Consider the following 17798-nt stretch of genomic DNA (forward strand, 5'->3'; position numbering starts at 1 on the left):
AGCCAGTAGAATGTGAAGAATTTTTTTTGATATTGGTTTGGTTTAACTGCCCAATAAGGGATCTTTGTAATACAGCTGGTACAAAACCAGGGCCATTTTGTTAATATGAATGTTTTTAAATTGTAGACGTGATGTGATTTTTGAATATTGGTATAAATACCACCTCTGGTCTCCCCTGAAAAGAGGTTGCAAGCCTAATAGAACTAATTTGGTTCACAAAAGATAAATAAAATAAAATAAATAAATCACATCAAATCAATCAATCAGTCAATCAATCAATCAATCAATCAATAAATAAATAAATATGAAGTGGGCTTTGTAATGTGATTGTTACAAGCACAGGGCCATGTTACTGATTGGCAAGTTTTCAATGAGATTTAAAATTGCAGCTGGGATTACATACCTCTTATGTCTGTTGGGAAAGCGTTTAACAGTTTATCAGGATATACACAGTACAGACAGTCATAGTTATGATTTGTTTTAGATTTCTCAGTAAGTGCTACATGTTTATACAGTGATTGCAGGTCTCTTTTGTTATGTACCAGTTTAACAACTGATTGGTGGCAGGGTATCTTTCTGGGGTAAAAGCATGCTGTGGACATTCTTATGGTAAATATAATTCAGTAGATTAGGCATTTTTAACCAGTTTAAGGACTGATGAACAAGACAGCAATGTTTCCTGTAAATGTGATTACTTGCAAACTTTACGGTTTTAAAGTACAATTGCCTCAGGATTGCCTCAGTTTGACTAACTGATATGACTGCAGATTAGTGACATTTGATGACACATATAGGAGACTAGGGAGAGATAGGTTCTAAATATGGTCTTCTGGCATTTTTAAGTTACTGTTGTTATACAGTCATAACCAAACTTGGTCAGGATATTTAAGGCAGAACTTATTATAAAATATTGTATTAATTACATGCTACCTTGTTCTCTTTCATACATCCAGAATATACTGAAAACTGCAGCATCTGACCGTAGATCAGAAATGAAGCTCCTCGAAGAATGTCAAAGGAGGCAGGAAAAGAAGTTGTCTGGAATCCAGGTGATAAAATCAATTTTTAACTGGCTTTGTTAAAATTGTAGCATATACAGATGGGTGTCATTCATGTATACATAGGTTCATAGGTTCATAGGTAGGTACTAGGCTATTGGCCCTAGGGCTTATATAAGCCTAGCCAAGGGTACCCTGGCTTTCGCCACCCAAGAAAATTATTTTCCTGTGCCACTATTGAACAGAGCCACAGAAGTGATCCCCGGGGCGAATTTCCTATCTCCCATCCGATCATCAAGATTTTTCTTGAAGAGTGCTAATGAGGAGCTTTGTTTGATATAGATAGGTAGTTTGTTCCAGAGTATGGGAAGTCTCTGGGACAGGAATCTATCCCTCCAGCATGTTCTGTTTATTGTGGTGACAAGGTTTAGGTCCCTAGACCATGTAGCTCGTAGGGATTGGGATTTATTTAAGTGGAGCATGTCTAAAAGCTCTGGGTTTGACATAGCTTTGTGTGTTAGGCAGAGATCGCCTCTGAGTAGGTGATATGCAATGGAGTAAAGCTGCAGTTTTTTTTGAGCTGGTCTGCATAGGGCATCTGTTTGAGGCCGGTAATCCTCTTTGTGAGGTATTTCTGTGGTCTTTCCAGTTGTTGTAGATGTCTTGTGAGGTACATACCAAAAGGGGCATTGTACTCCATAATGGGTCTAATGAGTGACGAGTAGAGGGGAACAATGACCTTTTTTTTCCTGGATGAGAAACCTTTTGAGATGAGGTGTGCCACGTAGAAGGATTTCCTGACTACTGTGGTGATGTGACTATCAAAGGAGAGACTACTGTCCACCTGTGTCCCAAGGTCTCTTATCACACTTTCAGTGTTAAGTAGACTACCGCCTATGTGGCAGTTCATGGGTACTGAGTTTTTACCAAAAGGGATGACAATGCACTTTTTGGCATTGAGCTTGAGGCCATGGCTTTGACACCAGGCATCTGTCTCAGCGAGGCCCTTTTGTAGGATGTCCACATCTTTTGGAATTTTGATTATGGCTCCTAGTTTGCAGTCATCTGCGAACTTTGTGAGCCAAAGACCTTCTGTGTTGGCCTGTACTTCAGAGAAGTAGATACCAAACAGGAGAGGACCCAGGACTGAACCCTGTGGTACTCCACTTGTCACTGGTCTGAAGTTGGATTTGGAGTCTGCTACTTTCACAGTGTGGGTTCTGTCAGTGAGCCAGTTGGCAACCCATCTTGTGACATAGGGATTTATACCTAGTTTAGTGAGTTTATCTATAATTCCAGAGTGGGGGATGGTGTCAAAAGCCTTGGTGAGATCTAGATAGGCTATGCGAACCACCTTACCCTCATTTACGGCTTTAGTGACTGCTTCAAAGAAGTCTATCAGGTTTGGAGACATGATCTGCCTTTTACAAACCCAAACTGGGTGGGGTCTTGAGTTTGGAGATTACCAATGTCATTGTTTATAATTTCCATGATGGCTCATTAGGCTAATGGGGCGGTAATTTCTGGGGTCTGTGGTGGCTCCCCCTTTGTGGAGTGGGATAACTGTCGCTGTGCACCATTCAGTGGGATAGCCTGAGGTGAGGCTATGATTGAACATGGTACTTAGGTGGGGTGACAGTTTGTTCTGTAGTTCATGTAGAACATAGCCTGGGATGCCGTCCAGGTCCCATGGATGATGTGTTCTTGGCTTTGGATAGTGTGTTTTTTACCTGTGCAGCCATGATTACAGGAACTTTGCATTCTTCTGGTATAGAGATGGGCCTTTTAGGGGATGACAGGGGGGTAAAATTAGCACTGAACCTATCTGCCAGGATGTTGGCAATATCAGTTGGTTCTGTATATTTAGTGCCATTGTGCTGTAACTCAGAGCAGATCTGAGTGTTGCCATTGAGATTCATGACATAGCTATAGAATGCTTTGTGGTTGTCTTTAGAGTCAGTGGCGATTTTGTTTTCATAACTAGCTTTGGAGGATTTTATGAGGGATCTCAGCTTCTTACTGAGGCTGACCAGGGAGTTTCTCCAACCATGGGATTTTACTCTTTTTTGCAACAGTTGCTTTCTTCTGTTGTAGAGTTTGGTTATGGCAGGGGACCACCAGATTGGCTTCCTTTTTTGGAGGATAGAATCTTGGTTCTGTTGGGATTGCACGATCCATGCACTCGTGTAAGTGCGTATAAAGTGCATTTGTGTAGGATTCAGCAGTCATACCTCTATTGTCCATCAGCATGGGTGTCGTGAACTTTGCCACTTCTGTCTTAAGAAGTGTGAAGTTTGCCACTTCTGTCTTAAGAAGTGTGAAGTTGGCTTTGGAGAAATTTTTTACTGTGGTTTCCCTAATGGGGGGTAGGGGAGGGATGTGGATGTCTAGGGTGATTAGCTTGTGGTCGGATCTGACCAACGAGGAATTGACCTCTGGTGTGGAGCACCGGTTGCCCATGTTGGTAATAACCAGGTCTAGGATATTGCTGCCCCTGGTGGGGGTGTGGATAAGTTGATCCATGGCATTGGCATTTATGAATTCCAGAAAACGTTGAGCACAAGAGTTGGTACATGAGTAGTTTTCACAGTTAATGGTAGGGTGGTTGAAATCGCCCATTATTAGGGTGCTAGGTTGTACCCTAATATTTTCCAGTGTATTAAGAAATGAGGAGTGGGAATCCTGAGGCATGGTGGGGGATCTGTAGCAAGCTACAATTTGGATTGCGGTCTTACCCAGAGTTAGTTGAACTTGGATAATCTCATACATATATATATATATATATATATATATATATATATATATGGATCTATATGACATGGTTGACAGTTCAAATGATCAACAGTTTATTTGGTCGACAGTTCATTTGATCGACAAGCATTTTAGGTGGGGGTTTTTGACCCCACTAATGGGGGCTGTGCCCCACCCTAACTATATATATCAACTCCAGGGTTGCACAACATTGGGGAAGGGGGCAAATCTGCTTGTCGACCAAATGAACTGTCGACCAAATGAGTGTCGATCATATGAACTGTCGACCATGTCAGGTAGACCTCTATATATATATATATATATATATATATATATATATATATATATATATATATATACATATATATATGTATATATATATATATATATATATATATATATATATATATATATATACACCTTTATGTATCTCTAGACCAGTGGCAGCTGGTGACTTCAACTCAAGGGGAAGGCTGTAGGAAACAGATAAAGGGGAGGGCTAATTGGAATAGTGTGGGCATATCATAACAGTTCATTGACCAATACCTATGATCAAACAAGCAATGACTGAATCCCCCAACAATGCAGATATCCTTCAGGAGGGTCTAGGGAAGATAAATGATTGGTGCCAGAATGATGGCTTAAAACTAAATGCAAAAAATGCATTATCATACCCTTTGGGAAGTCAAATACCCATGCAAATTGTAACATCAATAGCACACCTAAATGTGTAGACACAGAGGTGAGAGATCTAGGTACACAGATAGAGAGTAGCTTTAACTTTGACCGCCATGTGTCCACAGTGGTGAGGAAGTCATTCTATTTGGCTCAACTTTTAAGTAAAGGTATGGCATTCATATCAAAGTAAATTATAGTCCTGCTTTACTCAGCCCTCATTAAACCAATAATCAAATACGGTGCACCATTTGTCATGTACTTCACAAGGCATTTACAGCAGCTGGAGTGACTTCAGAGGTTACTCACAAAGAAAATACAGGGTGGGTATAAACAACATGAACTATGCAGATAGACTACTTTACTCTGTCTCCTACCGACTATTAGTGGGTGAACTGTGCTTGACCTACAATGCACTCACAAATACAGCCCTTATGGAGCTGCTACACATCTGACAGTCAAACAGCATGAGGGTCACCTCATCTAGGGATCTAAAGTTAGTCAGTGACTCAGACAAAACATGCTGGAGAGACAGATATATGTCTCAGAGATTGCCCCTTCAATGGAACAGGCTTCCTATTTCCAATAAGCAGAGCCCTTCCCTGGCCTTCTTTAAAGGCAGTTTGGATCAATGGATGGGGAATTGTAAATTCACAACTAAGATAGTGCCTGTGCCCCATAAGGACAGAGGCAGTCTGTAAGATACTCAATGCACAAGCACAAATCCATGTAATCCTCTTGCCCCTGGGGCCTTATGTTGGGTAAAATAAAGCTATATTGACTTGTAAGGGCCATTAAGTCATTAGCCTAGTAATCTCCTTTGGATCTATGAACCTATAAGGGGCCAGTCACTTTCATCCACAGACTGTCTAGTACCAACTCATCATAGCCACATCATGAACTATAGACTCTTCAGCCATTAAACCTCCATCGTTTAAACACACCCTGACCAGCCAAGTCTCCACTGGAAGTAACTGAATTAGGTTCGGGGTCTGGGGGCCTTGTAGGTTCACCTCTAAATCCAGTGATGTCCTGAACAAAAATCCCAACTAAGGAAAGAAATTCAGTGGTATTTTTTAATTCAAGTAAAAATAAGTTGTATCTAAAACGTAATGTTCAAAGTTAATAAAATAGTATTTCCCAATAAACTGAGATGACAAATGTTTGCAAGGATATATAAATCCTGCCTGAGAATAGTGCCTGCCTCCCTACTCCACTGAAAAGAGTTACCTTCTGTGTACTGCTCTAGTGTTAGATTGAGATAAAAGCAAAATCACAAATGGCCACGGGCATGCATTATACAGGAGGGGAGTGGAAACTAGATCTTCTGTGTAAAACCTACACATACAGATAGTGATTCCATGCAGACTCCACTCAGAAGGAATCACAGCCAAAATCTTAACCACAGAATCAAGCACAGTGAGACAGCAAAGTCACTTATGACACTGTGCCAGTGATTAGCTGCTATAACACACATCCTGTGGAGACTGTCGCAGCCAACCAACAGTCTCCATACTCAGCTGCTATAACACACATCCTGTGGAGACTGTTGCAGCCAACCAACAGTCTCCATACTCAGCTGCTATAACACACATCCTGTGGAGACTGTCGCAGCCAACCAACAGTCTCCATACTCAGCTGTTATAACACATATCCTGTGGAGACTGTCGCAGCCAACCAACAGTCTCCATACTCAGCTGCTATAACACACATCCTGTGGAGACTGTCACAGCCAAACAACAGTCTCCATACTCAGCTGCTATAACACACATCCTGTGGAGACTGTCACAGCCAACCAACAGTCTCCATACTCAGCTGCTTTAACACACATCCTGTGGAGACTGTCGCAGCCAACCAACAGTCTCCATACTCAGCTGCTGTAACACACATCTTGTGGAGACTGTCGCAGCCAACCAACAGTCTCCATACTCAGCTGCTATAACACATATCCTGTGGTGACTGTCGCAGCCAACCAACAGCCTCCATACTCAGCTGCTATAACACACATCCTGTGGAGACTGTCGCAGCCAACCAACAGTGTCCATATTCAGCAATTAAAGCCACATTTATTGAATGTGTACACCTTGGATATCAGATATCAGATTCAGAACTGTGAAGCCAAGACTGAATCAATACAAAATTCTGTAAACAACCGCGATAGAGGCATCACTAATATTAATGAAAAGCATCTAGACCTGGAAGCAAAATGGTGCATAAATAACCTTTTACTTAGAGGAATTCTTGAGTCTGTTAATCATCCAAATTTGCCATCTGCAATGCAAGAAATTCTGCAACTGCTCTTTGCATGAAAACTTCACCTCAGATCATCATATTTGAAACAGAACATCGAGCTCTTAGAAGAACACAAACAAACCAAAACAGACTAGTGTACACTAAACTGCTTGGATTTCAAGATGATATATGCTTACAAATTAAAAAGGAACTCTTATGGAAAGGCAGTAACATTATAATTTCTCAAGATATCATTTTGCCTTATAAACAACAAAGGCAATTGCTGGCTCCATTCTGTGTTTCTTTATCCAGAATAAAAAACAATTCTAATTGTTATTTTCTGCAAAATTAACATTTATGTATAAGGCAATACAATGTCAGATTAGTTCCACTCAGGATGGTAACCACACATTTCATAAATTATTCAAATTTACAAGTTAAACAAGCTCAGTGTTGGGCCCTATAACATATATTGTGATGCAGGGTATGAAATAAGCCTTCATGCCAAGTTACCATACCTTTCAACTGTCTAGATTTTTGCAGAATGTCCATATTTTTGCCTTATATTTTTGGTCTGTTTCTCATAAAAATTGTGGTTTTGTGGCAAATCACTGAGGACTGAAGTCACTAAACAATAACACATTTGAGTTTCAGACTTCATATCCTTCAGAAAATGCATGCTAACACAAATGCTGTTATTCTAAAACTTTACAAGTTTATAAGAGCAATATTTTTTATTTATTTGTATTTATACTCTGTCCCTATTTTGGGCCTTTGTCCCCCCATTATTTTAGGCTATGTCCAGATTACTTGCTCTAAGAAGTTGAGAGGTATGCAAATCACTAATTCTGTTTCAATGCAACTCAAAAAGCATGAATGAAGCTATCCATGTTCTCACAGGTAATTGGATGAAGCTATCCATGTTCTCACAGGTAATTGGATAAAGCTATCCATATTCTCACAGGTAATTGGATATAAAATGTCATTACGAAGCAGGAAGTCATGTAAGCCAAGATGGAACTAAAAGTAAGTTCAAATAAAGTGACAGTTTACAAAGGGAAATCTTTCTGCTTAACTTCATCCAAAAGGCGCACAAAATGTCCCCAGATATAAACATTATCTAATGGATTCCTCCATCAGGTTCAATCTAAACTTTCTTGATCTGAGTTTGTTTGGATATTAAACCTGATCTATCAAAGTCAAGTCAAAGTCAAAGTACACTTTACTGTCATTTAGACCCACGCGTCAGTATAGGCTAAATGAAATACGGTTCCTTCGAGCTCCATGTGCAGACAATACATATAAATATAACATATATAAATAAAAATAGTTGTAACATTTGACATGACACTAGGACATAATTACATTTTTGCATCTTTGTCTATTAGCAGCACTTAGTATTGCACGGGTAGGTATATTGCACAGGTAGATATATTGCACAGGTAGGTATATTGCACAGGTAGATATATTGTACAGGTAGGTATATTGCACACTTGAGAACTGATCCTTATGAGACTAGAGCATTTTCAGTTGCCCAGAATGCAACTTGTGCTTTGAGTTATTGCAGAAAGACAGTAAGAAGCTTCCAATGAGCTATTGCACAGGTGGGAAGAACCTCACAGTGGTTTGATTGCATTTTAAGAAAAGAGATTCCCTTCAGACTGTGTGGCCTCTGACTAGGTGACCTGTTGGCTAGCATTATTAGTCAAGTTTACTTGTCTGACAGCCGGAGGAAAGAAGCTATTTCTGAATCTAGTCAGTTTGCAATGTATACTTCTGTATGAGGTCAAGCAGAACAATCCCTGAGCTGGGCGGGTTCAGTCTCTGGCAATCTTTATAGCTCTATTGAGACACCATGCAGACTGTAAATGCTGCATAGGTGGAAGCGTGGACCTGGTAATCCTGTCTGCCACCTTCACCACCCTTACCCTGCCTTATGATCTACAGCCTTGCAGTTCCTGTACCATACTGTGATATTGCTTGTCAAGATCCTTCCAATGGTGCCTCTGTAGAAGGTTGTGAGGACGAAGATGAAAGGTTTGCTCTTCAACCTGCGTAGGAAGTGGAGCCTTTGCTGTGCCTTCTTGACAATGTGAGTTGTGTTAATGGACCATATCAAGTCTTCTGTGATGTGCACCCTCCCAGGCATTTGGTGGTCTCCACCCTTTCTAATGTTTCTTTGTTGATTGTGTGAGGGGGATGTGCCTCATTTTTTTTCTGAAGGTTCATAGGTTCATAGGGTCATAGGTTCATAGGTTCATAGGTTCATAGTTCATAGGTTGGTACTAGGCTATTGGCCCTAGGGCCTATACAAGCCTAGCCATAACAATTTGCTGGCTATTACTTCTCTGGTCCCCTGTCTAACAGGGTGGGTGACGTGATCCCTGGGGTGAATTTCCTATCTCCCATCCAATCATCAACGTTCCTTTTGAAGAGGGCCAATGAGGCGCTCTACTTGACATGTATGGGCAGTCTATTCCAGAGTATGGGGAGTCTCCGGGTCAGGAACCTATCCCTCCAGCATGTTTTGTTCATTGTGATGACAAGGTTTAGATCCCTGGAGCATGTAGCTCTGAGGGATTAGGATTTTTTTAAGTGTAGCATGTCCAACAGCTCTGGGTTTGACATGGCCTTGTATGTTAACCAGAGATCACATCTGAGCAGGCGATATGCGACAGAGTATAGCTGGAGTTTTTTTAGACGGTCAGCATTTGGTCAGAGATTTTTTCAACAGACATTCGGAGTAGCTATGAGGTCAAGAGTAGCACCTTCATTTGCCAATATTATTATGGCCCTTTGGGAATTGAAACATCTTTATGTGTTGCCTTTTTTAGACAATATTTTGTTTTATAGGTGATACATAGATGATTTAATTTTTCTTTGGAAGGGCAGCTATGACAGTTTTTTACTTTTTGTTGAACATCTTAATCGTAACACTACTTTTTTGAATTTCACTATTGGCAGTTCTGGGGAGTCCATAGATTTTTTGGATTTATATCTCACTTTTGACACCAATACTCTGAGATTTAAAAGTCAGATATTCAGAAAGAACACCTTTGTCAATCAATACTTACACAGAGAAAGTTTACATCCTGTCCACATGAAGAGTGGTGTTGTCAAAGGTCAGTTTATATGAGTCAGTAGATTGACCACTGAATACTCAGTCTTTTTAGAAGAAGTAGACAAGTTGTTAAGCTTTTTTCAACAAAGAGGTTATGACTTGACGTGGCTCCGAAAGATAGTTCAGGAAGTTTTACAGCTTAGGGTTACTACTGCTCGTCCAATTTTGGACAATAATGTTACCTTAAAGGCTTCATCTCATAGTGTTCCAAATAATGGCCATATGAATTTTATCTTAGTCTTTCCTATTCCAATTTGTATTGAGATGGGTATAATAAGAAAGATTCTTTTGGAACACTGGCAACACAGAATTAATTAAGATTCTAGGTGATAAACCATTTTTTTGTTTCAAGAAGGTTACTAGTATTAAGCAAATTCTAGAATCTAAGAGAAATCAGACTATTACAAGTTCAGTGATTTGTTCTGTTGGGAGTTTTTCATGTGGCAAAGGTAAACAGTGTAGATATATGAGTAATGTGTCCAGCATAGAATTTAAACATTTAAAAAGAAAGTTTGTGGCTAGAGGGCGATACACTTGCAACACGACTAATGTGGTATATTGTGCAACATGTGACACATGCCAAAAATTCTACGTTGGCAAAACTATTAAAGCACTAAACAAAAGAATTCATGAGCATTGTTTAGCTATAAGAAAAAAAGACAAATAACGAACAATGAAACCAAACTAACTTAAAAACTAATAGAGGTAAATTCACACGCACTCACATACGTACAATTGCACACCTGAAAAATGTGTGTATGTGTGCGCGCGAATACGTGCACCTACGTAAACACACTCACATTTTCCGTCAATCTTTAATGATACTCTTATGTATATAAATGTTCAATGATGTGTAATCTTAATCATGTGTTAAAAAATTCTTATTACATTAACTAATAAACACTGATCACTTTTTATAAATCGTGAATTCGCGCGCACACATACACACATTTTTCAGGTGTGCAATTGTACGTATGTGAGTGCGTGTGAATTTAAGTGAGCACACACACAAATACATTTTAAAAGAGATAAAATACATAATTTTTGTTTGATGTAACATATACAATATGAATGTAAGATGATGATTATTATTAGATTATATTAACATATAAGCATTCTAAATATATATTTATAATTTGATGAATGCATACTAAGGTTAAATAATTTTAACGGTGGAAAATTAATTAAATGACATCATTTCCTGGATTGTATGTACAAAAAGAGGAGTTTGGGAAGTCTCTTCTTTTTCTGAAGAAGTTCACTGCAATAAACGTGAAAGAAAGCGCTAAAAATTACTGTCTCAAAGTGGTCTGTGAAGGTTTCTACCTCTATTAGTTTATAAGAAAAAAAGATGTCAACAATGCTCTGGCTGTTCATGCCACAGAATGTGTACTGTTCAAGAAATTTTCTTTTTTTATTTTGGAAAGAGTTAACACTGACTTGTTTTCTGGTGATTATAAGACCCCTTTGGAGTGTAAGGAAAGTTTGTGGCAAATACTATTAATAGCTAATGAACCTCCTGGCCTTAATGGCACAGTTAACATGAAATGTTTTCTGCAGATGGCCAGGATTAAATAATTTCATTAATTTAAAATATATTATTAATTTTAAGTTCATTGAAATACATTTAATTTTATATTTATAGTTAAATTATTTGATCAAGTATCAGTATGTTAAATACATTGTACACATTAGTTATTTTATATTAGATATATTTAAAAATGTAAGTAGGAAGGTTACTTTAAGGTTTTCGATGAAAGTCATATGATTTTATACTAAATGGTATTTAAGGGATTTTCAATGAATGAAATATTTGTTCTGATGAAGCTCATGTTTATTAAAGTGAGTGAAAGCGCTTAACAAAGTTATTTCTGTAGTCCTGTGGTTGGATTTATTGTCTCAGTTCAGTTTTTTTGGTGTCATTTTTTACTATGTATGGGCAGTGCATTCCAGAGTATGGGGAGTCTCTGGGTCAGGAACCTATCCCCCCAGCATGTTTTGTTCATTGTGAAGACCAGGTTTAGATCCCTGGACCATGTAGCTCTGAGGGATTGGGATTTCTTTAAGTGCAGCATGTCCAACAGCTCTGGTTTGACATGGCCTTGTATGTTAACCAGAGATCGCCTCTGAGCAGGCGATATGCGACAGAGTATAGCTGGAGGTTTTTTAGATGGTCAGCATAGGGCATCTGCTTTAGGCTTGTGATTCTTTTAGTGAAGTATTTATGTGGCCTTTCCAGTTGTTGCAGATGTCTTGTGAGGTACATACCAAACGGGGTGTTGTACTCTATAATGGGTCTAATGAGGGATGAGTTCAGTGGGACAATGACCTCCTTTTTTCTGGATGAAAATTAATGATGAGGTGTGCCACATAGAAGGATTTCCTGACTGTTGTGGTGATGTGATTATTGAAGGTGAGACCACTGTCCACTTGTGTCCCTAAGTCCCTTATCACACTTTCGGTGTTTAGTGTACTGCCACTTATGTGGTAATTCATGGGTACATGTTTTTTTCTCAAAGGGGATAACTATACATTTCTTGGCATTGAGCTTGAGCCCATGGCTCTTGCACCAAACATCTGTTTCTGTAAGGCCCTTTTGTAGAATATCCACATCATTTGGGGATTCAATAATGGCTCCCAGTTTGCAGTCATCTGTGAACTTTGTTAGCCAGAGTTCCTTAGTGCTGGCCTGTACTTCAGAGAAGTAGATGCCAAATAAGAGCTGTCCCAGGACTGAACCCTGAGGTACTCCACTTGTCATTTGTCTGGAGCTGGATTTTGAGTCAGCTACTTTTACAGTGTGGGTTTTGTCAGTAAGCCAGTTGGCAACCCATCGAGTGACATAGGGATTAATGCCCAGCTTAGTAAGTTTATCTATGATTCCAAAGTGGGGGATGGTGTCGAAGGCCTTAGAGAGGTCCAGATAGGCTTGCCCTCATCCGCAGCTTCGGATACTGATTCGAAGAAGTCAATCAGGTTAAGGAGACAAGATCGGCCCTTTACAAAACCAAACTCGATGGGGTCCAGTGTTTGAAGGTTGACAATGTCTTTGTTTATAAGTTCTATAAGTTCTATGATAATGCATTCCATGGCTTTGCAGATTAGACTCATCAGATTGATGGGACGATAGTTCCCAGGATCCAAGGTGGATCCCCCCTTGTGGAGTGGGATAACTGTAGCTGTACGCCACTCATTAGGCACAAAGCCTGAGGTGAGGCTATGATTGAACATGACACTTAGGTGAGGTGCCAGTTCATTTTTTAGTTCATGTAGTACACAGCCCAGGATATCGTCTGGTCCCATGGATGCTGTATTCTTAGCTTTGGAGAGTGCATTTTTTACCTATGTGGCCGTGATTAGTGGAATTTGGCAATCTTTTGGTACTGAGCTGGGCCCTTTAGGGGTAAGAGGGGGGTGAATCTGGCACTGAATCGATCTGCCAGGATATTGGCAATATCCTTGGGATCAGTATATTTAATGCCATTCTGTTGTAGCTCAGAGCAGATCTGAGCATTGCCATTTAGATTCTTGACATAACTATAGAATGCCTTGTGGTTGTCCTTGGAATCTTTGGCAATTTTATTTTCATAACTAGCTTTGGAGAATTTTATGAGGGATCTTAGCTTCTTACCGAGGCTGGTAAGAGAGTTTTTTGCATCCTGGGATTTTCCTCTTTTCTGCAACAGTTTCTTCCTTCTGTTGTATAGTTTGTTTATGCCAGGAGACCACCAGATTGGCTTCCTTTTTTTGGAGGAGACCATCTTGGTTTATTTGGGATGGCACGATTCATGTACAAGTGGATGTGCTTGTACAGTGCCTTAGTGTAGGATTCAGTACTAGAACTTTCAGCTCCAGCCTGCATGGGTGTCATAAATTTTGTCACTTCTGACTCAAGTAGCATGAAGCTGGCTTTGGAGAAGTTTTTTATGGAGGTTTCTGTACTTTAGCTGGTAAGGGAGTATTTTGCATCCTGGGATTTTCCTCTTTTCTGCAACAGTTTCTTCCTTCTGTTGTATAGTTTGTTTATGGCAGAGGACCACCAGATAGGCTTCTTTTTTTAGAGGAGAGTATCTTGGTTCTATTTGGAATGGCGCAATTCATGCATGAGGGGATGTGCTCATACAGTGCCTTAGTGTAGGATTCAGCAGTCGAACTTTCAGTTCCCATCTGCATGGGTGTCATGAAGTTTACCACTTCTGACTTGAGTAGCATGAAGTTGGCTTTGGAGAAGTTTTTATGGAGGTTTCCCTACTGGGAGGTGGGGGGATGTGGATGTCAAGGGTGATTAGCTTATGGTCAGACCTGACCAACGAGGGGGTGACCAGTGGCATGGAGCATCAATCTCCCATGCTGGTAATGAACAGGTCTAGGATATTTGTGCCCCTGGCGGGACTGTGGATTAGTTGATCCAGGGCAATGGAATTTATGAATTCCAAGAACCGTTGAGCTAAGGTGTTGATGCCTGAATAGTTTTCCCAGTCAATGGCAGGGTAGTTGAAATCATCCAATATTAGGGTGTTTGGTTGTATCTTAATATTTTCCAATATGTTTAGAAAGGCATAGTGAGAATCTTGGGACATGGTGGGGGATCTGTAGCAAGCTTCAATTTAGATTGCAGTCTTACTTAGTATTAGATGCGCCTGTAGAATTTCAGATGCATTGTGTTGGGCAACTAGCCTGGAGATGTGAATATCCTTGGTGAATATGGACACTCCTCCACCTGTAGTGTTTCGGTCCTGGTTTGTTGGCTGAAAAGTGTGGTAAGAGTTGTAGCCTGGTATTGCAGGGGTGCTCTCTGGAGCCTTAAACCTGGTCTCAGTTACTGCACAGATATCAATGTTCTTCATTTTTAGAAGTGCCTTGAGAGAGTGCATTTTGAGATTTAGACTTCTAGCATCGAGTAACATTACCTTCAGATTTTGCATGCTTATATCTGTTACGGTGGTGGTTTTGTCCTTTGAGCCTTGCCTAAAAACGGCACTATAGTGTTGGCAAGAGCCTTAGCCAGTAACCTGAATCCCAGGGGCGACAGGTGCAGACCATCTCTGGCAAAGCATCGTGGTCTGTTGATCATGTCATCTCAGGAAGACAGATACTGGATCACCTTTGAATGACACCAGAAACATAACCAATTGTTGAAGTTAATCATTTTGTCCTTATACTGTGGTATAATTCTGGGTGAAGGCGGGATGCTATTCAGGGCTAGGGGCATACCTGCCTGGGCCACAAGATCTGAGAGCTCTTCCATGTCTCTTTTCATGTACTCCAGGGAGGTACATCTCAAGTCATTCACTCCAACATGGACAATAACAGAGTCATATTTGTACTTGTGGAGTGACTTGAGTGCATGCGTGATGTGGGGGATCTTGGCACCTGACTGCCAGCTGTCTGTAATTTTCTCCTTGTTCAGCCTGGTGAGTGGGACATCAGTGTGCCTGACTATAGAGTCACCTATGACTAAAGTGTTGAGCACGTTGTCTTGCCTTAGGGACTGTTGTTGGGTGGCACACTGGTGTTGTGAGCTATGTGACACTTTGGTTGTGATTGGTGTTTGTTTGTGTTTTAGCTTTGGAGATCCTTGTTGCTTGGGCAGGTTAATGTTAAGGGCCTCTGCATAAGTGGGTTTAGTGTTACTATGTGTGGATGTTGGAGGCATGAGTTTTGAAGGGCTGTGTTGCTTGAGGTGTAGTTGCAGGTGTTACCCTTCTCCTCTTGACTGTCTAGCACAATCTTGGGTGGAGAGAGCTTTGCTTTCAGTTTGGCTATGTAAGTGCATCCCTCGCAGGTTGTAGTGTTGGGTGATAGCAGGAGATGGTTGTCTGTGTACATGAGGCAATTGCTGCATTGCCCCAGTATGCGCAGATTCACCAGGTGGACAAGAGAAATTACTGGAAGCTGACCATTGGACATGCCTGGTTCAGTGTTTCTTTTGTAAAGTACAAGAGCTGTTTTCCCTTACCTTTGCAAGGTACTTTAAAATTATAGGCTGTTTAGAGTCTACGATTAATTTCTCCTTGTTAACAAAGAGAGTTGACTGCTTGTATCAGTTTAAGGCTTCCTAGTACTTTCCAGCAGGTTTTATAGCAAGTGCTAGTCACAGGGTTTCAGATTTTAGTGCTACTACTGACAAACCAGCTAGTTCTAAGGGAAAGTTTGAAGAGCAGACTTTCTGGCACCAAGAGTAGTTTAAAGTGCTGGACTAATAGGCTAATAAAAGTGCAGGAGAGCAGGGAACTAACAGATCTGAGGTGGTGGTGCTGCAGTAGCATTGTGGCCTCACAGTAAGAAACTGTCCGGTTCGATTCTCAGCTAGAGCGTCTTCTGCATGGAGACATGCGTGAATGGGCGTACCTTCGTTGAAGGTTGTGCATCAGGCCTGGCAAGCCGGTATGTAAAATTCAACTGCCAATCATTATCAGACTGGAGTTCCTCTGTGGCGACCCCTAACCGGGAAACGTCAAAAGACACAAACAAACTGCTAGCAAACAAAAAGTCCAGGATACAGCAAGTCTGTATCTGGGCGACACTAGTTCCAGGAAATGTAATAAACAGTTTTTTTTTCTAGTAGAAATTGAAGAAGCAGATGATAATGAGATAATTCAATATGCAGAAGCTAAAGAGATGGACCTTTGTTAGGTTCTCACTATTAACAGTAGAATGAGCTGATGTAATGTGCCTGGGTGGGAGTGTCCAGTATCGACTTAATACCAGAGGCGGGCAACTCAAAGCACCAAGACAAAAAGACCAAAATAAGAACTGGGAGGGAGGGTGGAGAAAAGCAGTTATACAGATTACAGAGATATTAAATCAAAATGCAGACAAAAAATGAGAATAAACTCTTATCTTTTTTAATATCACAGTCCACTATTACTCTTTGGTTTTGTTTACATTCAGAGCCCGGTTGTTATTGTTGTCATGCCAGTCAATCAGATACTTCACCTCCTCCCTGTACGCTGTTTCCTCACCATTGCTGATTAAGCCTACTATTTTATTGTCATCCAGGAATTTGATGATGTGTTTTTAGCTGTTACTAGTTGCACAGTCATGGGTCAGCATCATGAACAGCAGAGGACTGAGAACACATCCTTGAGGGGCTCCCATGCTCAGTGTAGTGCTCTCTGAGGTGTTATTGCCTACACTCACTCTGTGGTCTGACAGTGAGGAAGTCCAAAATCCAGTTACACATGGGAGTGCTGACACCCAAATTAAACAGTTTCTCTGTCAGATGTTGGGGTATAACTGTGTTAAAGGCAGAACTGAAATCAATGAATAATAGTCGGACATAACAGTTTTGTCTTCCAGGTGAACCATGGATATGTGCAGTGCCAGCTTGATGGCATCTGCAGTGGAGCAGTTCAACTGATAAGCAAATTACAGTGGATCCAGTTCTGCAGGGAGATTTATTGTTAGTCTGACCAGTCTGTTAAAGTACTTCATTATGGCAGAGGTGAGAGCTACTGGACAACAGTCGTTCAGACTTGCTGGTTGAGACATTTTTGGTAGTGGCATGATTGTGTCCTTGAAGCACTTTGGTACAATGGTCTGACGTAGTGACATGTTAAATATGTCAGTAAGAACCAAAGTCAGTTGAACAGGACAGTCTCTTAGCACATGTCCCAGAATGTTGTCTGGTCTGGCCACTTTTCTTGGGTTCACCCGGCTTAGAGTTCTCTGAACGTTGGCTGAATTGAGGCAGATACTACTTCATTTTGCCTGGTGGTCAGTTTCATGACTTTTTTGCCATTCCCATCATCAAACCTGCTAAAGTAGATGTTGAGCTCATTTAGAAATTCAGGGTTGTCATAACACTTTGAAGATATAGGCCTGCAGTCTGTTAAGGATTGTATTCCCTGCCACAGATATCTGGAATCCCTTAGGTCTGAGAAGTGACTCTGGACGTTCTGTCCATAGGCGTGCTCGGCCTTCATTATGCCACTATTTAGGTTGTTTCTGGTCTCTCTCAGGGCATTCTTGTCTCCTGCCTTAAAGGCAGCTTTGTGTGCCCTTAGGAGATCATATAC

The 17798-nt window shown here is 40.6% G+C and overlaps 1 protein-coding gene across 1 annotated transcript in view; it reads left to right on the plus strand.

Moving 5' to 3' along the window:
* The first annotated feature begins 950 nt into the window (after positions 1-950).
* LOC122798670 (zinc-binding protein A33-like) overlaps positions 951-17798 on the plus strand; it is a 184559-nt gene continuing 167711 nt past the window's right edge. The window contains exon 1 of the mRNA XM_044067763.1: positions 951-1049. Within this exon, the coding sequence (XP_043923698.1) occupies positions 993-1049 (57 nt within the window). The 5' untranslated portion in view covers positions 951-992. The remainder of the gene's footprint in view (positions 1050-17798) is intronic.

Source organism: Protopterus annectens, chromosome 3.part1 (genome assembly GCF_019279795.1).
Source record: "Protopterus annectens isolate FY-2018-M chromosome 3.part1, PAN1.0, whole genome shotgun sequence".
In the NCBI taxonomy this organism is placed as follows: domain Eukaryota; kingdom Metazoa; phylum Chordata; order Ceratodontiformes; family Protopteridae; genus Protopterus; species Protopterus annectens.